Source organism: Heptranchias perlo, chromosome 9 (assembly GCF_035084215.1).
Source record: "Heptranchias perlo isolate sHepPer1 chromosome 9, sHepPer1.hap1, whole genome shotgun sequence".
Classification (NCBI taxonomy): domain Eukaryota; kingdom Metazoa; phylum Chordata; class Chondrichthyes; order Hexanchiformes; family Hexanchidae; genus Heptranchias; species Heptranchias perlo.
In genome coordinates, this window is record NC_090333.1 from 20,470,897 (window position 1) to 20,492,257 (window position 21,361).

The 21,361-nt window shown below is 42.3% G+C and overlaps 1 protein-coding gene across 2 annotated transcripts in view; it reads right to left on the reverse strand.

The window, feature by feature from the left end:
* The window catches only part of LOC137325178 (dihydropyrimidine dehydrogenase [NADP(+)]-like), a 598,790-nt gene that overhangs the window by 103,995 nt on the left and 473,434 nt on the right, over positions 1-21,361 (reverse strand). For both annotated transcript variants that reach the window (XM_067989971.1, XM_067989972.1), the window contains exons 17-18: positions 19,188-19,308; positions 18,769-18,888 (exon numbers count right to left, since the gene is read on the reverse strand). In XM_067989971.1, the coding sequence (XP_067846072.1) occupies positions 18,769-18,888; positions 19,188-19,308 (241 nt within the window). The remainder of the gene's footprint in view (positions 1-18,768; positions 18,889-19,187; positions 19,309-21,361) is intronic.

Consider the following 21,361-nt stretch of genomic DNA (forward strand, 5'->3'; position numbering starts at 1 on the left):
CTCATCCTTTGAAGGTTGGGAAATCATGTGCTGTAGCAGGACTTTAAAAGGTAGGCACTGTGATTTTAGAAATATAGTAACAGCAAGCTTCTAGGAAAAAAATGATAGCCTAGGTATTGCACTTAGTATTGTAGAATTATAGAAAGGTTACAGCACGGAAGGAGGCCATTCGGCCCATCAAGTCCGTGCCGGCTCGATGCAAGAGCAATCCAGCTAGTCCCACTCCCCCGCCCTATCCCCGTAGCCCTAAAAAAATTTTCCCTTCAAGTACTTATCCAATTCCCTTTTGAAAGCCATGATTGAATCTGCGAAAATTCTTAAAAAGAATTTGAGCTTACCTTTTTGGGGTTTCCTATCGCTTCACATTCACGCCAGGTGAAAGCGGGGAGAAGGGCTGGATCCATGGGGTCAGTGCCTTTATTACACTGCACGTGGGCCAGGATGAGTAGGAGTGCTTCATCCAGGCCCAACAAGCTTACCTGGCGTGATTGGACCCCCGCGGTCAGCTGACCCCCTCTCCGATGGTGGACCTCCCCTTGATCTTCTCTAAGGCCCACCCGATGTGGTCCATGTCTCTTCCTTCCCTCACCCCGCCCCCCCACCCCACAGATTTCTTCCAGGCCCCACGATCTCTCTCTCCCTCCCTCCTCTCCGATTTGTGGCTCCTTTCCCTTCCGACAGGCAGCCAGCCAGTCAAACTGGCTGTCTGGCAACGTGGTAAACGCGGGAGCACAAATACTCACCTTCAATTGAGTTGCGATGGCAGATTGCGACGCACTAACTTGATTTCTGGGTTCCCCAAGTGAATATCTACGCACGCGCTGGGTTCCTGGCTCCAAGCTAAAATCATGCCTATGGTGTTTGTGATCAGGGATAGAAAGTGGTGACACAGGAGGAAGAGAAGGAATGCACTGTCTGAAGTACCAGCTTGCATTCTGCCTCAGTTGATGAACCTGGTGATCATTGGACCTGCTTCGAGAAGAAGAATTCTTTCTGAGCATCAAGTGTTAATGTTCACATTAGGGGTAGTGCCAAACAAAGTTCTGCTGATAACGGCTCAGGTGAAGGTGTCCATGAAATGCTTATGTGTTGCCTTGTGAACGATTACAATCCACCAAGAAGCATGTGGCAAATCCAAGGACTTCTGCAGCGAAACCCTAGATGTCAGAGTGGACAGTTGGTGCTTATCCCGCAGGTGCTTAGACCGTTACCATGGAGGCATGGGGCTCCAGTGTAGAATGGCTATCTCTTCTGGCCTGTACTGGATTGGGGATCAGTTACAGAGAATCCTGAGAGAGGGCTTTATTAGACCTGCTTTCAGGCTGATCGATGGTCATGGTGAGTTAATGCCTAGGTAGCAGGGGCATAGCTAAAATGGGTATGGATATTTCATGACATCAGCACATTTGGACCCTCCCACCAGCCCCTGGTGTGACTTGACATGCCTGGTGTCCCTCTGTTGGTCCTCCTCTTCTTCCAATAAGCCGAGATCTAGCAGGATTCCCATGGGGAAACCCTTTGTGGTAGTATGAGGGATGTTGTGAAAAAAAACCTGCTGCAAAGACTCTTGAACACCCACATGGTAACAGAAAAAAAGACAAACAAACAAGAAAAAAGTTGAGAAATGATACAGAGGAAGTTGGCTGTTGTTGTTGGAGGTCAGTCATTACAACCACAGGACAGCAATGCAGGAGCTCCTCACAGAAGTATCCTTGGCCCAACCATCTTCAGCCACTTCATTAATGACTTACCCTGTCATAACGTTAGCAATGTGGCTGCTTGCTGATGATTTCAGAGCGTTCATTTCCATTCACAACTCCTTTGATAATGAAATAGCTTATACCAGCCTATAACAGGACCTGATTAACATCCAGACTTGGGCTGACAAGTTGTAGGTAACATTTACACCACAGAAGTGGCAGATAATGAGCATCTCGAACAAGAGAAAGCCCATCCACCTTCCCCTGACCTTCAATTGTATTAACTTCCTGTGTGTCATCATTGTCCACAAGCTGAACTGCAGTAGCCATATCAACATCGTGAGTACAAAAGCAGGGTAGAGGTTGGCTACTCTATGACAAGTGGCTCACCTTCTGACCCCTCAAGGCCTCACCACATCTATAAGGCTCGTCAGGAGTGTGATGGAAAACTCATGACTCGCCTGAATGGTTCACACATGATGAATAGTCACTTGGGCAAGGTAATAGAGCATTACTGGTGCCATGTAACTGTAATGAAACAAGAGGGGAGCAGCAAAAGGGAGGAGGGTTGGAAAGAAACTTTGATATAAAAAAAATTACCTCAGCAACCTTGAATTCCATTCTTTTCAAGGAAGCAGATAAAGTGAAGACAGGAAGGAAAATAAAAAGTCATTGCTACCTTAGGGAATCAAAAATGCTGACATATGGGGTAAAATGCCTCTTTTAATGAAAAGCTGTGAATGGCTCTTTTCTTCTATAATTAATAACCCACTAATAAAATTACGGTAATGCATACTTTGAAACATGCAACTTCTGAGAATGTGAAGTTCTGAGAATCTGATTTCATTAAAGGTGATGACATCTGTCACTATATTATTTTACTAGTACAAATCTATTTAAACATAATTTCCTATATATTACTTTTTGTTGTGTACTTTTTCTGTCCTATTAACATTTTTGAGACTACCAATGTCATTTCAATTAGGGGGTAGGAGAAAAGAGAAAAAAGGGAGGAAACTTTCATCTCCTTAATCTAGTGTGGATTTAAACCCTGATCATCCAGAAGAATTTATGATTGTGGCAATGTTACAAAAAGGTCATCAATTAATAACCGATGGCTGGTTACTAAAAAGTTCTACATTCATTAAATATCACATATGGAGGTCATTTCCTTAGTTAGCCAAAACATTGTTGAGGCAGCTGAGACAAAACGGTTAATTCTTCAATCTCACGTTCCCATAGGAAGACTATATAAAAAAGGAAGCTTGGGAGCACAAAATTAGCCCAATTATCTACACTTTCAGTAAGAATTAAACTCAAGGAAAAGTTTTCAATTTTATCCCCCCATTCTTTCAGGTACAACTTTGTGGAAATCCAGGAGCCTTCAGCGAAATTGCTTGGCCTACAAATTCAGTTGAGCCAATTTATGGGCACGCGGGGGACTTGAGGAACAATCCCTGCTCCTGAAGGTGAGGCCCGAGGTGCCCCCGATATTGGGCCTTGGGGCTCATTTTCAACAAACTGGCATGCTGCGGAGAACAATAGGTAGCTCGCCGGCAAACGGGATTGACAACCCCCGACGCCGCGGTAACCCTCAGGTAAATGAGGAAGGGGGTGACCGGGTCTGGAAATGGGGCAATCGGGTCTTGAGGGGGGGGGGGGAATCGAGTCAGGAGGTAGCAGTGACTGGAGGGGAGTGAGCGACTCCAATTGGGGGGGGGGGGGGGAGGTGGGAAGGAAGGGGGCAGTGATCGGGAGGGCACTGCTCAGCCGAATTTCTAGGCCCATATGTTCAAATACATTCTGCCACCACTGTCAGGAGCTACAAGACTTTGAAAAATGCTAGTTTTAGAATCCAAAGTATTGCCTTGACAACAGTCTTTAAGGGCATAATCTCCATTCTTAAAAATGCTTCTTTTCAGAATACAATTAAGGAGAAATTCTAGGCTTGCTGCACTTCTGCCTGAATCTGGCTGAAATGGTGCTGTATAACAAATATGATTCACAGCTCAACAAAGAATGAAATAAGTGTCAAGAAAAACTAACACTGAGGTAACTTGAGTTCATCAGTGCCAAAGATTACCATGTACTCCATAAAAGAGTAATAGATTCTCAGTCTGGTAACTGTGAAATGGGTTATTTTTAAACAATCTTTCCAAATAGCACAAATAGCTTGAAAGCACTGTTCACAATGTTCAATCATTCAGCTTGCTAATATTAGTTAGTAAAATCATTAATTCACCAAAATTATTCAGCTGAATGTGAACTGTTTAAATTATTCTGCGCTTCTCTAGTCTTTGCACGAGTGCTATTGGATTTTCAGTGCATTTTAAGTCCAAAGTCATTAATGGAAAAAAAAATCGTATGTATCCACAGATGATTCATAGTCATCCAGCTCTGTGCATTCATTCCTGATGTTAGGTCCATTTTGGGGGATGATAAGTGTTCAGAGAATATTGATCCTCAAGTAAAAGAGAATCAACACCATCTAACAAACACTAGCAATCCGGGGACCACGGGGGTAAAATTCAACTTTAGTGGGAACACAAAACAAGCGGTAACGGATTAGCCGCCCATTATATCCCTACCCATTAGTGGAAAAGAAAGTCGGGCAGGGTGTACGGTGGGCGGCTGATCTGCTACCACTCGTATTGCACTCCTGCCTAAGTTCAATTTTACTCCCTATATTCCTGACTGTTAAAGAACCTTCTCCTGTTATAAGATCTTCTCTTACATCATACAAGCTGGAGGATCTGCAACAACAGACACAGGGACATATCAGTTATATTAGCTGGAAGCTACTCCTTCACCATCACCATTCCAAATCCTGCTGCAAGAAGATACCTGTCTGCTGACTATTCTCCTCACAGAGGGTTGTAAGAAGTAATAGCTTTGTTAACTGTTTGCGGGAGAGGAACATTAAAGTATTACAAATCTAAAAACAAATGAGGAGATGGAGTGTAAAAAGTTACGGTGATGAGAATAGAGAATAAAATTGTGTGAACAGAGACCTAGGAGGGATCTAGTTATGTGTATAGTTCCTATTTTCTTATATGTCGCTCTGTGTCTCTATTTCTGCTGCCATCCCATCTCCTAGCTATTGTCTTTTAGCCAACACAGCCGAACAGCTGGAGCAGAGATGTTTGCTCCACTCTCTGGTCTATATCACCAACGGGGACAACACTTTGCTGAATGATGGGATAGGTCCTCCTGCTGATTTTTCTCTTTCCAGCCCATGATGGAAGGCACAACCAGAACGAGGCATTTAGTCTAGAAACCTAAGCAAATACCTACACAATGTACCCACTGGGAGTAGCTGAATTCAAATGTTAGTCAGGCCAGGATTTTAATCTGCTCCCCAGCACTCAACTGCTACTGGGCTGTTAAAAAATGTTTTTAAAATGACAAAGGTGACAAGTTAGCATTGTGAAACTAAGAGTGGAACGATGGATTGCCCTGCTTCTAGTTGTGTCAAAGAGATTAAAAATCATGCCCAGTGCAAGTCTGAGCCAAACTTTGTAATTCCATCTGCTGCCCATAGGTGGCTTCAAAGAGCTGCACCTAGTCCAGCACTGGTGAGTAAATATCTTACAATGCCCTACCTACATAGGTAATTAGTCTTTTATATCTATTGCCGGCATCTGTCAAAGTTTATTACATACCTCAAACCTGCTAGTTATGCTACAAGAAAGGCATTCAGGCAATAATGACACCAGCTCATCTTTCTCTTTTATGTGAAAAAACTATTATCCTTAAACAATTACATTAGGGAGTGCTTTAGCCGAATCAGATAAAAGTTCTGCCTTAAAATGTGTACGTTAAAAATATAAAAATACGGGGGTGGGGCCCATTTTTGTGCGCACCACCAATGTTGCGCAGATAGTGCACACCCGAACGGGAGGCCTAAGGCTCACCCTAAATTGGGCCTCATTTCAATACTTAGGTTGAGCTGCTTGCTGGTGCCTGTCATGCCTCCAGAAGCAGCTCATCCATTTCAAACGGATCAATTTCAGGTCGCATGCCTTGCCGGCAGCTGTACCCCAACCAAGAGTTAACAACTTCAGGAGAGGAGGCAAAATTGGTGGGAAAAAAGTGACAAGAACAAAAAAGAATACAATAAAAGTAATTTCTTGTGACCAATGAAAACCAAACACCATATTAGGTGAAAACTATGGATGTAGTCTTAGGGCCGTCTTATTTGGATATAGGCTGGGTTAACCTCCAAAGCACTATGGGCTACAGTTGGCCCAGTCAGTAAAAAAATGGGTGGAATGCATGTTCCTTCATAAATTGTTTATGACCTAGACAGGAATTTCATGGTGCTGTCTCCAATGCCCAAGGGAGCCTGAAATACCTCTTATCCCAAATTGGGTCGGACAATTTTTCAGGCGCCCGTCCGATGTTAGGACCTATACATCTGTAAATGAGGGGCCTAAAGCCCATTTTCGGAACCCTCTCCTAAATCGCTACATGGTGGGTCCCTTGTAACTCTCACAAAGCCTTCATCTGTGCTACCTTTATTTGAAGGGGAATAACGATGGATGGATGGCTGGCTACCTTACACAGCCAAGGCTTATGAAGCCCATGAATCAACCAGTGCAAGTGCAACAAAGCTCATGTTACAACCAGAATTATCAAACATACCATTGATATCTTGAAGTAGCGCTTCAATGTCTAGACTGATCAAGGTCAGCCTTACAGAACAATTCCTCACCCCAAGGCTTTCCTGAATAATTGTCAATTGCATACTGCTTCATAACTTTGCCCTGAAAAGAGGTCTCAGCCTACAGCTCAATGACCAGAATGACAAATTAAGAGGGCGAAAATGTTAATGAGAAATTATCAGTGATACCAGTAATGCAGCGAGGAGGACAGGTGAGCTTGACTTTAATTCTAGATGCCTTCCAAAGATTGCCACAGCTGCACCATTTCTGAAAGAAGCAAATCATATCTGTCAAATAACTGGCTCCAAACCACCTTGTTCTACATTTTCATGTTTGGTTCTTTGAATACTATCTAATGATCCCTTATGCGGGCTTCCTGCTGTAATGTAATCAAAATGGCAAATAAATATTCAGCACAACATTTAAGTCAAGTACAGGGCATTTATTTCCTCTATTATGTAGTGTGTCAATGTTGGCTGCTTGAGTTGGCACAGTGCTACCCCTTGGCGCATGTGCTTTGTTTCAGATGTGTGACACTTGACCTACCACTCCTTCAAAGTGATTCCCTTGTGAAAAGAGTAAGTGTATTGGCTGACTGCAGGATTTAAAAATGACAGTCTGCTGGGAGTCCTCTGGCTATGCACTGCAAGGGGCCTGCACGTAAGTCAGCCACATCCAAGTCTGTGGTGGCCGGCTGTTATTGTCGGCTTTAAGAATCTTTCTCTCCTACCTGATGCACCAGATGGTTCTGGGGTGAGGGGGCAACAGTCTTTTAAACTGTGTGTTCACTGAGTCCTTACAACTCAATGGCTGTAAAACAGGCTTTCTGTACTCCACAACACCCAATTCTACAGCAATTATGCAGATTAAAATGCTGGTATTTTCTTCATAGTGCTAGTTCAGGTGCTTAACTGTCTAACTGCTGTACACACCTGATATACAGGATTAATGCTGTTCCCTTTTTATTAACTGACCCAGTGGGAGAAAAAGTCTATATTTTAGCCTACAGACTGAAGATAGCAAAATCAACAACTTGCATTTATATAGCACCTTTAACATAATAAAACAACCCAAGATGCTTAACAGGAGTGTAATCAGACAAAAATTGACACCGAGCCAAAGAAGGAGTTATTAGGATTGGTGACTAAACGGCTGGACGGCTGAAGGCTACCAATGGTGGGGCAAAGGAAGTGGGGGGTGAAGGAAATGGGACCCTAATTGGAGGAACACAGAGTTCTTGTAGGGTTGTGGGGCTGAAACAGAGCTAAGGAGGAGTGAACCATGGAGGGGTTTGAAGACGAGGATGAGAATTTTAAAATCAAGGCATTGGTGGACCAACAAACACAGGGGTGAAGGGTGAGTTTAGTGCAAGGTAGGATACTGGTAGCAGAGTTTTGGATGAGCTCAAGTTTATGGAGGGTGGAAGCTGGGAGGCTGGTCTGGAGAACATTGGAACAGTCGAGTCTGGAGTTAACAAAAGCATGAATGAGGGTTTCAACAGCAGATGGACTGAGGCAAGGGTGGAGATGGGTGATGTTACAGAGGTGGAAATAGGTGGTCTTTGTGATGGAGAGGATGTGAGGTCAGAAGCTCAGATTAGGGTTAAATAGCATGCCATGGTTGCAAACAGTCTGGTTCAGCCTGAGAGTGGCCAGGGAGTGGGATGGAGTCGGTGGCTAGGGAATGGAATTTATGGTGAGGGCCGAAGTCAATGACTTCGCTCTTCTCAATGTTTAATTGGAAGAAATTTTGGCTCATCCAGGACTGGATGTTGGACAAGTAGTCTGACAACACAAAGGCAGTAGAGGGGTCGAGAGAAGTGGTGGTGAGGTAGAGCTGGGTGTCGTCAGTGTACATGTGAAAATTGACGTTGTGTCTTCAGGTGCTGACTGGCAGCATGTAGATGAGAAATAGGTTGGGGTCAAGGATAGATCCTTTAGGAACTCCAGAGATAATGGTGCGGGGGCAGGAAGAGAAGCCATTACAGGAAATTCTCTGGCTATGACTCGATAGGTAAGAGTGGAACCAGGTGAGGGCAGTCCCACTTAGCTGGATAACAGAGGTGTTGGAGGTTTGTGTTTGTGTATGCGTATGTGTATGTGTGTGAGACAAAAAATAAAAGTGTTCTGATTACACATCTGTTGTAGCTTATATTTTGTGTTCTAGAAACTTTGAAATGTATATTACCTCTGAAAATAATGAGCCCACAGAAAATTCTGCAAACCAGACCTCTGACACTGTTACAGGTTAGTCACAGATACAGGCTGTGGGCTTCCTGAATTCCTTGAGCATGCCACTTGGCAAGCAGCTACCCACCCATCCTACTCTTTCAATTAGAGGAGCATAGTAATGGTGGGCACGCACTACCAGCACAAAGAAGTTCACGATACACAAGAGGCAGGTGCACCACCGAGAAACATTAAGCTTGCAAATTACTATGACTACAGAACTGAAAAAAGCAAAATTCATTTTACTGCATCTTACAGATTGTGATTCTTTCAGGAAAGAAGGCATTAGTTGTCCAAAGGAAAACAAAGTAGCTGACTCCTGCAACGTCCCCCTGCAATGTAAGCACCTGGAAGGGCTTTGTAGTATTAAAATTGGGAGCGAGATGGCCTTTACTGCCATTGGTAGTTTATTGCAGATGGTTAACTGTTACTGCAGGCCTTCATGAACCAGGTGGCACAACTTAGTTACAGCTTCCCTGGTGAGCTTAAGTCTCCTCTTGCGCTACTCCATCATATTTAGGAAGCTGACTCAGTTGCAGTGGATCCATGCCTGGGGTAGTATTTGCTGTGATCATGTGCTTCCTATGGTTCTGCATTTAAAGGTTGTAAAGGGAATCAAGGAATATGGGGATAGGGCAGGAAAGTGGAGTTGAGGTAGGAGATCAGCCATGATCTTATTGAATGGCGGAGCAGGCTCGAGGGGCATATGGCCTACTCCTGCTCCTATTTCTTATGTTCTTATGTTCTCCTCCTCCAGTGCAATATAACCATAAATGGCACAACACCCATGCACTGAGACAAAAAAACTCCTCTGTACTATACATTTCTGTCACTGTTTTGATGGCTCATTTACATGTTCCAGTTCTTTAAGTACATTAACTTTGGCTTAACTTGGAGTAAAATATTCATGTTTCTATTTTACAGTGCAGCTGCACACTTATTAAACTCACTATTTGCTAATCTATATTAATCCAATTTTGAACAGTTAGGAATCTCAGATCAGCACTAAACATGGGTAAATAGTGTGTTAACACTTTTGATTGACATTTACCCCCTTTTTATAACATCTATTTTTTTCAGTAAGATTAGCAAAGAAAGAAAAAGTATGGTCCTAAATATCTGATTGTTTCAAGGTCAGGAACTTAAGATCCCATGGGATCAAACAAATGAGACATAAGTTTCTGAAGAAAATGGTTAAAGTCCCAGGTAAGCATTATGAATGAAAATGCTAAAATATAGACTTGGAAGGTCCCAGGTTCAGACCCTGGCCTGTGCTGAGTTAGCTGATCTCAGCCAGGGTGGCAGTAGGGGTGCTACAGTTCGCCAAAGTGTCCTTGGGCTAGAGAGGGGAAAATATCAGCCAGGGTTGCCACTCCTGATAACCATCCAGTGCATGTGTTATGAGGACTGGATCATGTTCATCTATGATATTCCTTTGACACGCACTGTCTCACACATGAAGAACAGTCACTTTAACGAGGTACCAGAGTGCTAACAGTGGCTTTGGAGTCATGCCCTAACACAAGTCAGCACCTTCAGATAGGGGATTGGTGGTGAGTAACACCGTTTTGTTTTGCTCTCTAAGTTAGGGCAGTGGGTTAAACTAAGGGCTGGGAAACTATAACTTGCTATTACTTTATTAAATTAATAACTTAAACTAGATAAACTAATTAGTTAGTAAAACTAAAAATATCGAGTGAATAAAAACTCTAATTAAGTAAATAAATAAAACAAGGTTAGATACAGATGGCAGAGCAGGTGGTGTGTCGTAACTGCAGCATGTGGGAGTTGGTGGAGACCAGCGAGATCCCGAGCAACCACATCTGCAGTAAGTGTCTGCAACTCAAGGAACTTCGGCTCAGAGTTGTTGAGCTGCAGTCCGAGCTGCAGACATTGCGATGCATCAGGGAGGGGGAGAGCTACCTAGACACTTTGAGCTTGGAGGCAGTCACACCCCTTACATTACGTAGTGGTTTAGATTTGGTCAGTGGTCAGGGACAGGAGGATGTGACTGCGAGTCCAGCAGGTATGGAGACCCAGGATGCAGTGATGAAGGAGCCACAGCCTTTGACCTTTTCCAACAGGTATGAGGTACATACTACCTGTATGGATGAGATCAAAGACTTCAGGGAGGATGGGAAAACTGACCACGGCATGGTGGTACAGGAGGCCAATCAAGTTGGGGGAGTAAAAAGGAATGTGGTAGTGGTAAGGGAGAGTATAATCAGGGGGATAGATACTGTTCTCCGCAGCCGCGATTGGGAGCCCTGAAGGTTCCAGGAGTAAGGACATCTCCTCGCGGCTGGAAAAGAACTTGGAGCACGAGGGGAAGGATCCAGTTGTCCTGAAGGGTCCACGTAGGAACCAACGACATAGGTAGAACTAGGAATGAGGTTCTGCTGAGGGAGTTTGAGGAGCTAGGGTCCAAATTAGTAAGCAGAACCTCAAAGGTAATAATCTCTGGATTGTTACCTCAGCCAAGCGCAATTGGCATAGGGACAAACAGATCAGAGAGTTAAATGTGTGGCTCAAAGAGTGGTGTGGGAGACAGGGGTTTTAATTTACTGGGCACTGGCATCCGTATTGGGGAAGGAAGGAGCTGTTCCGTTGGGACGGGCTCCACTTAAACCGGACTGGGACCAATGTCTTGGCCAATCGAATAACAAGGGCGATAGATGGGGCTTTAAACTAATAAGAGAGGGGGAGAGTTCAGGTAAAGGTAATTTCTTCAGAATAAAAAGAAAAGTCAAAGCTGTAGAGCAGAGTAGTGATTTGGGTAAAAATAAGCAGGGTGTGTCAGGAAGGGACAGAGAGTTTAATAAAGGTAATAGGGCATTAGTGACTAAGGTCACATCAGTGAAAAAAAAGTAAAAAGTTAAAATTAAAGGCACTATATCTGAATGCATGAAGCATTCGTAACAAGATAGATGAATTAATGGCACAAATAAGAGATAAATGGGTTTGATCTAGTAGCCATTACTGAGATGTGGTTGCAAGGTGATCAAGGTTGGGAACTAAATATCCCAGGGTACTTGACTTCTAGAAAAGATAAGCAAAATGGAAATGGATGGGGGTTGGGGATGCCCTGATAATAAAGGATGAAATAAAGGCAATAGTGAGAAAGGATCTTAGCTCAGAAAATCAGGATGGGTGGAGCGAAGAAATAACATGGGGCAGAAAACATTGGTAGGAGTAGTTTACAGGCCCTCTAACAGTAGTCATAGTGTTGGACAGAGTATAAATCAGAAAAGTAGAGGAGCATGTAACAAGGATAATGCAATAAACATAGGGGACTTTAATCTTCATAAAGACTGGGCAAGCCCAAATTGGCAAAAAGTAGTTTGGAGGACGAGTTCATGGAATGCATCCAAAACAGTTTTCTGGAACAATATGTCGAGGAACCAACTAGGGAACAGGCAATTTTAGATCTCGTAATGTGAAATGAGACAGGATTAATTAGTAATCTTATAATAAAGGATCCTCTGGGGAAGAGTGATCATAATATGACAATTTCATATTCAGTTTGAGAGTGACGTAATTAAGTCCAAAATGAGGGGTCCTAAATTTAAACAAGGCCAATTATGTAGGTATGAGGAGTGAGTTGGCTAAGATAGAATGGGAAATTAGATTAAAAGATATGATGGTAGATAAGTAATGATGAACATTTAAAGAAATAATTCATAATTCCCAAAGAATATACATATCCTTGAGGAATAAAAACTCCACAGGAAAAATGATCCAACCGTGGTTAACTAGAAATGTTAAGGATAATATTAGATTAAAAGAAGAGGCTTACAATGTTGCCAAAAAGAATAGTAAGCCTGAGGATTGGGAGGGTTTTAGAAATCAGCAAAGGATAACTAAGAAATTGATAAAGAGGGAGAAAATTGAATAAGAGAGTAAACTAGCAAGAAATATAAAAACAGATTGTAAGAGCTTCTACAAGTATATAAAAAGGAAGAGATTAGTGAAAGTAAACGTGGGTCCCTTAGAGGCAGAGACAGGAGAAATTATAATGGGGAATAAGGAAATGGCACAGGCGTTAAGCAAATATTTTATATTTGTCTTCACAGTAGAAGACACAAAAAAATAACGGAAATGGTGGGGAACCAAGGGTCCAATGAGAGGGAGGAACTTAAAGTGATTAAGATTAATAAAGAAAAAGTTTTAGAAAAATTAATGGGACTAAAAGCCGACAAATCTCCTGGGCCTGATGGCCTACATCCGAGGGTTTTAAAACCACCCCACCAGCCTCCACATTCAACGTATCATCCTCCGCCATTTCTGCCACCTCCAGCGCAATGCCACCACCAAAACCATCTTCTCCTCCCCTCCCCTTTCACCATTCCAAAGAGACCGCTCCTTCCGTGACACTCTGGTCCACTCTTCCATCGCCCCCAATACCCGCTCTCCTCCCCACAGCACCTACTCATGCGAGCATAGGAGATGCAACACCTGCCCTTTCACCTCCTCCCTTCCCACTGTCCAGGGCCCCAAACACTCCTTCCAGGTGAAAGAGAGATTTACTTGTACTTCTTTCAATGTAATATACTGTATTTGCTGCTCACATTGGGGAGATCAAACGCAGATTAGGTGATCGCTTTGCTGAACACTTCCGCTCAGTCCGCAAGCGTGACAATTAGGGATGGGCAATAAATGCTGGCCTTGCCAGTGACGCCAACATCCCATGAACGAATGAAAAAAAAACCTGACCTGCCGTTCACTTGCCAATTTAATTCCCTGTCCAGCTTCCACTCTGACCTCTCTGTCCTCAGCCTCTTACACTGTTCCAATGAAGCTCAACGGAAGCTCGAGGAACAGGACCTCATCTTTTGATTAGGCACTTTACAACCTTCTGGACTCAACATTGATTTCAATAACTTCAGATCATAACCACTGCTCCTATTTTTTCTAACAGCAAGTGCTGATAATGGTTCTGAGTTGCAATTTACAGCTCCTCTAGACCCATCTTTTGTTTCTTTACTTGTCCCATTACCACCCTCCTTGCCTTGCACCATTATCCCTTTTCTCATTTAATCACCCCTGCCCTCCACCCTATTAGAGACCTTCCCTTTTGTTCTTTCCTCCCCTCCCCTTCCCTGGTCTGTGCTTGCTTAAAAACTGTTTAATCTTCAACTTCTTCCAGTTCTGATGAAGGGTCTTCGACCTGAATCGTAAACTTTGTTTCTTTCTCCACTGATGCTGCCTGACTTACTGAGTATTTCCAGCATTTTCTGTTTTTATTTTAAAAGAGGTGGCTGCAGAGATAGTGGATGCATTGGTTTTGATCTTCCAGAATTCCCTAGATTCTAGAACGATCCCCGTAGACTGGAAGATAGCAAATGTAACCCCGCTATTCAAGAAAGGAGGGAGAGAGAAAACAGGGAACTATAAGCCAGCTAGCCTGACATCAGTGGTAGGGAAAATGCTAGAATCTATTATTAAGGACGTAGTAACAGCAAACTTAGAAAATCATAATATGATTAAGTAGAGTCAACACAGTTTTATGAAAGGGAAATTGTGTTTGATAAATCTATTAAGAGTTTTTTGAGGATGTAACTAGTAGGGTAGATAAGGGAGAACCAGTGGATGTAGTATATTTGGACTTACAAAAGACATTCGATAAGGTGCTACATAAGAGGTTGTTGCACAAGATTAGGGCTCATGGGATTGGGGGTAATATATTAGCATAGATTGAGGATTGGTTAATGGATAGAAAACAGAGAGTAGGAATGAAAGGGTCATTTTCGGGTTGGCAATAGTAGAGTGCCTCAGGGATCGGTGCCTGGGCCTCAGCTATTTACAATCTGGATTAGTGATTTGGATGAAGGGACCGAGTGTAATGTATCCAAGTTTGCTGACGATACAAAGCTAGGTGGGAAAGTAAACTGTGAGGAGAATGCAAAATGTCTGCAAAGGGATATCGACAGGTTAAGTGAGTGGGCAAGAAGTTGGCAGATGAAGTATAATGTGGGAAAATGTGAGGTTATTCACTTTGGTAGGAAAAATAGAAAAACTGAATATTTTTTAAATGGTGACAAACTATTAAATGTTGGTGTTCAGAGGGATTTGGGTGTCCTTGTACACGAAACTCAAAAAGTTAACATGCAGGTACAGCAAGCAATTAGAAAGGCAAATGGTATGTTAGCCTTTATTATAAGGGGGTTGGAGTATAAGAGTAAGGAAGTCTTGCTGCAATTGTACAGGGCTTTGGTGAGACCACACCTGGAGTACTGTGTGCAGTTTTGGTGTCCTTACCTAAGGAAGGATATACTTGTCTTAGAGGCGGTGCAACGAAGGTTCACTAGATTGATTCCTGGGATGAGAGGGTTATCCTATGAGGAAAAATTGAGTAGAATGGGCCTATACTCTCTGGAGTTTAGAAGAATGAGAGGTGATCTCATTGAAACGCATAAGATTCTAAGAGGGCTTGACAGTGTAGATGCTGAGAGAATGTTTCCCCTGGCTGGAGAACTAGTGGACGTAGTCTCAGGCAAAGGGGTCGAACATTTAGGACTGAGATGAGGAGGAATTTCTTCACTCAGAGGATCGTGAATCTTTTGAATTCTCTACCCCAGAGGGCTGTGGATGCTCAGTTGTTGAGTCTATTCAAGACTGAGATCGATAGATTTTTGGACTCGAAGGGAATCAAGGGATATGGGGATCGGGTGAGAAAGTGGAATTGAGGTCGAAGATCAGCCATGATCTTACTGAATGGCACAGCAGGCTTGAGGGGCTGTATGGCCTACTCCTGCTCCTATTTCTTATGTTCAGAGAGGAGGGGAGAATTTTGCAGGCGGAAGGGAAATAATAATGGTGGCAGATAAAATAAGCATTTCTGTACACCATTAAGTGTCTATAGTGAACCTTACTTTACAGACTTAATAAAATTCATAATTTGCACATTGTTACACTGACTAAACTAGAAGGAAAATAGTATTTCCATTATTCAGTCCTAAAGGGAACATTAAATAAAATATGCGAAGAGAATAATGGCTATATCACTCAAGCTTTGGATGATAAAACTAGAGTCTGAATCCCAGTCTCAACTGACATTCATGCTGAAGTTCCCCATTGGGAGTAAATGTACTAGTCTCTGGTGGGCCATCTGGAGAACAAGGCAAAACTGAAATGAAAGTTGGCATTAATGGCAGCTGTGTGTGAAATTGTCCTGCTTCCTAATCATGGAGAATAGTGGAGGTATAAATGTAAGGGTTTAATTTAGGAGGGGATTGACAGTGATAAAGCAAAACATTCCAATCAAAAACAAACATATTAGCCACTTTTAAGATATTAGCAATTATCTCATAGTTTCACTGTTAGCTTAACTATTTCACCACATTACTTTCTTCATACTAGTCTTCTTACAAAAATCAGATTTGCCTAGCACAAGTTTGTGTCTGTGTTTCTTCGTACCTGGCACAATACTTTATTTGTGCCTTTGAATGAAAAAAGCATGAGTCATATTGATGGATGCAAATAAATGAAAATGAATGGGTTACTGTTGACATTATGATAGGAAAACCTAAGCCATTAACTCTACCTGATTTCTAAGTTATTAGTATTCAGCAGTGTTTTGTACAAACCTAAATATGAAGAGGCAGATCTGATAGAATTCAATCAGCTGTATGATTTTTTAGTATTGAATATGTATTCTGTAACATGAGCTTTCATATTATTTTCTAAGAAATATATGCAGAAAAGGATGTTTTTTAATACTCAGCTGTTGACTAGGTCCACTAATAATATACTCCTTGGAACACCCTCTCTAAATCTCCCACCACACTCTTGAACAATATACTGGATTGTGATCTTCACAGCTAAAGCTGAAGACTTCATAAAGTCATGATAATAATACCCCAAGGCAAACCATATTAAAGGAATCAGCTGTTTCCACTTTACTTCTGCTCCACAAAAACTGGACGTGCTATGCAAAAGGTCACCTGTAATTTTTTTTAAACAGGGTATAAAAGTGATAAGGACTAGAAATCATTTTGTCTTTAAAATTAATCCAATGCCTAAGGTGCTTGATAATCCCTAATGCAGACGGACAGTGTTACCAAACCATATTGTCCGTAGTACCAAACTCAAGGGAAAGATCGCACATGGGTTTCAATTTAATGTTGTGAGATAATAGTTTCATGCTTGGGTTACAGCTTGAATGCAAGGACGTGAACTGTGTTAATTCAGCAAGCTCAATATTGCTTGCCAGAGCATGATTGTCAATATTTAGCTCCCAGTGTGCATGTCATGAATCTTTATAGAAACTAGCTTAAATACAAGCTAAAACAATTCTTCTAAAGACTCTAATTTTTAAAAACTAGATTACAAATATTGTTCCATTTCTATATTCTATTAACTGTGGTTGTTTACTTTCCTATTCTGTAAACAGCATACAGTGGAAACACAACTCTTAAAATCCAAGCAGTGTTTAGACATGGCTTGAATTTAAAAGTCGCAGAATATAGTACAGTTAGCAGATAAAGATAGTAAGGAATTACATTCCAGTCATGCCCACCTTTCCTAATTTTCCTTTCTCTGTTTTGCTTTCCTGTTCCCTGAGGACTGGGATGATTGATAGCCTAATCCAATGACTGTATTACACCAGCCTCATCTTGGAATGTTTCCTTATCATTAGCAGTTACCCTATGGTTAAATTCACAGCTCAGTGCTTGATACAGCTCCTGAGATTTAAAGGTCTGGCCTTTAGAAAATATTTAAAATAAAACTGAAATCTTGACAGTACTAAGATCTTGGTTCTTTCTGATAAGTCATTTTTAAAATTAATTTGACGTATGGTACCCTGGCCCCATGTAAGTCTATAATGTGACCAGCTGTTACGACTAACTGAAACGTGCTGCTACATTAAGCAGCAACAAGCATGCCGCTACAGTGAAATAAAGTATCTATATTTGACTTTTTTATATGCTGACTAAGAGCAATGTTTATTCTAAAAGAGGGATGGAGACAATGTGACTCTGGTTCAAAGATTTAAATCACTGCCCCATTTTGAGACAAGTCAGTAAATGGAGAGCTGCCTGGAATTGCAGCAGAAGCTCCCAAGTGAAAAATTATGCATCTCATAAACTTCTATTCTGTGGAAATGTCAAGCCATGGCTGTGTAGTACTTCAAAACCAGCACTTGGCATTTTCCACTGTCTGCTCTGTTGTCATCAAGCAAACATGAACATTGAAGATTTGTGTAGGGCAGGTACCAACAGACGTTGTCAGAGATCTATCACAGTTTGTAACTCATATACCACCTCCATTAACAGCAATCAGCTGGGGGGGGGGGGGAGGGGGAGACAAGCTTTGGTTAAATAACTAAGTTAACTTTTTTTTTCCTTTTCAATCACATTAACAGAATTTTAAAAAATAATTCGCAATAAAAACTCAACTGCTTGAATTCTAGTATCATCGCAAGCATTAGAGTAATCGATACATTTTGGTTTTATTTCTGCACACCCTTATCCAACAGATAGAATATAAACAGCAGTAATAGCTATCTTATAAAAATGACTACCAGGGTAATTCATTAGAAGTCAAAAGCTGGGTCAAAATCCTGGAACTCCCTACCTAATAGCACTGTGGGAGAACCTTCACCACACGGACTGCAGCGGTTCAAGAAGGCGGCTCACCACCACCTTCTCAAGGGCAATTAGGGATGGGCAATAAATGCTGGCCTTGCCAGCGACGCCCACAACCCCGTGAACGAATAACAATAAAAGTAAATGTGATTGGGTGTAAGGGTTAGCATTTTAACAGAAATGAAAGTATATATTTAAACATATAGATAACGATTCCTTTGGCTTACAGTACATAATAAGGCAAAGTTTATATGTGTTTTGTATTTCTAATGCGAGTACTAAAAAAAACCTGAAAGAACAGTACACCAACACAAATTTCCACAACAGAGCCTTCAAAGTATTTCTCTTTTCAATTCTCCAGTGACTCTTCTCTACCTACTTTACTGCAACATTGTGCCAGTAAAAGAAGTAGACACTGTAAGAGCTTTTACATTCAATCTTTTCCATCTGTCATGACTATTAGCTGTGTTGACCAGCAGTAACCGAGAAGGTTTGAACATTGGTAGAGAGATGATATTATAGATTGCTACAAGGACCTCCCAATGTTTCCACAGAGGAAGTACTGTACAGTGATGAGGGCAATACTTACCAGACACACCACCATATGTGGTTCGCCTGTCTCTACCAACGGCAGGCACAGGTGTACCGTCTGCAAGTACCCCTATTAGCCCAGAGACTGTGTTGGTTGCTGTAATGCCATCGGCACCACCTGTGAGAAAAGGCAGCAGTTATTTACATTCCAATCCACAGATGATACCTTTAGACTTAGATTGTAATACAATAGCTAAAGAATAGGTGACAACAGTCATTTTAAAGTTAGCGACAAAGACATTAGAAAAATGACAGGTAATCAAATCAGCACCATCAAGGTGTATGTTTTTTTATTGAAGTAGTTAAAATATTTACCACATAATAAAAGATGGCAATAGAAAAGGATTTAAAGATACAATTATTCTCCGAGTAGCATTTTGAAGCCCTACGCATTCAGTCTCCGCTACAGCTTCTTACCTTCCCGAGCTGCCATCGCTATGTCTACAATGTCTGTGACGTTCGGGGTCAGCTTGGCAAAGAATGGAATCTTAACAGCTTGCCGTACCCAGCGGCAGATGTTCCGCACCAGCTTTGGATCCTGTTCAAATGGGTCAGTTACAGAACTAGATGAGAAACTAATCTGATAAAGCTGTGCAGAGAGACTGGCACAGCTTAATGCTGCCAATCTGCCTGCACTGCATGCGACACTGAAGGCACTATAACCATCTCATTATTTGATCCTCAGATCACAGCAGCAAACAGCAGAGCCGTAATAATATCATCTAATGCAATTACATTTTTCTTGTGTACAGAATAAGCCGAATGAATCAGCCTCTATTTATAATGGAATTTCTAGCAGTAATAGTACTAGTTGCCTAATGTAGCTAATACTGATTGGCACAGGTTAGTTACTTTGAATTACCTATTTAGCTATTAAAGCTACATTTTTATTAATAAACATCTTTGTCCTACTAACAAGGAAAAAAGTTACCAATGACACTAAATCTTATGCTTTTTTCCAATTTTCTGCCAGTTTTTTCCCCCTCCCCATCTTTCTTGAATCTTGGATTCTCATTGATTACAATTCCATGAACACTAATTATCCTCTAGGTGTTTGCCCAAGTGGCATTTATTCATATGTGAGCCTTTAGTGAGTCAATTCTTGGCAGTCTATTCAACCATGAGATGCGGCGGGCGGGGGGCAACACAGCTGAGCACATCTGATCTTGTTTTCATCGTTTGTTCAGCCACGATCTAATTGAATGGCGGAACAGGCTCGAGGGGCTTAATGGCCTACTGCTGTTCCTATGTTCACACGCACTTCCACCATAGGTCACTACAGCTTGATCAAGACAGGGACTCTGTCTGAATTTCCTTACCCACAGAATGCTAAAGCCAATTGTAAACCCCACTACTGCATCTGGCTAAGATCAACTAACTCAGTACAGAAGGAGATTGAACCTAAGGGCCTAGAAATTAGATTGTTCCTGAATTGGTGGCGCCTAATGAGGACAGAGGCAAGACCAAGACGAATTGGCCTGCCAGCCTCATTAGGATCATGCCAGTGAGCTACGGGCACCAGTCTCGGCCCCAGAGGCAGCTCAGAAGTCGTGGCGGGGAGTGAGTTTGATTGGCTGGGATACTGGCCAAGATCCTCAGGTGGCGGGGGGGTGGGGTGGGGCAGGAAGGGTAGGGGAAGCAATTGGGAGGGGGTGAGGAGCAGCTGGCAGCAGCCCATGGTTTTTATGTGAAGCCAGGAGCAGCAGGAGTACCATTGCTGTGTTTACAATAGCAGTGGCACCCTGTCCTATGCACGGCACTTGCTGCAGTCAGTCGCAAACCAATTTCACAAAGGAGCCTGAAACAGGCATTTGGCCCCCGATTTGCATAAGCAATGGGCCCAACTCCAGTTTCAGGTGAGCACCCTGGACAACTACTGGGTGTCAATATGGCGTGCAGCACCACGTGCGGTGTGGACTGAATGCATGCAGCATAACCATATTGGATCCTTTCACCCAAAAAACGGACGCTGCACAATCAAATTTCTAGGCCTGGATGTTCGTTTTTCTTTTGTGATATTTGTAGTCTTCCTCTCAGTAACAGGAATATCACTCCTTTCAGGGTCATTGAGCATTTCACTGAAGTTACAACAAATACATAGGAAATGGAATAGGTCATTTTGCACCTTGAGCCTGTTCCGCCATTCAGTTAGATCATGGCTGATCTGTACCTCAACTCCACTTATCTGCCGTTGCTCCATATCCCTTGATACCCTTACCCAACAAAAATATATTGATCTCAGTCTTGAAAATTTCAGTTCATAGAAATCATAGAGATTTATGGCACAGAAGGAGGCCATTCGACCCATCGTGTCTGTGCTGGCCGAAAAAGAGCCACCCAGCCTAATCCCACTTTCCAGCTCTTGGTCCATAGCCTTGTAGGTTGTGGCACTTCAAATGCATATCCAAGTAGATTTTAAATACGAAGGGTTTCTGCATCTGCCATCCTTTCAGGCAGTGAGTTCCAAACACCAACCACCCTCTGGGTGAAAAAATTTCTCCTCAACTCCCCTCTAAACCTTCTACCAATTACTTTAAATCTATGCCCCCTGGTTATTGACCTCTCTGCTAAGGGAAATAGATCCTTCCTAG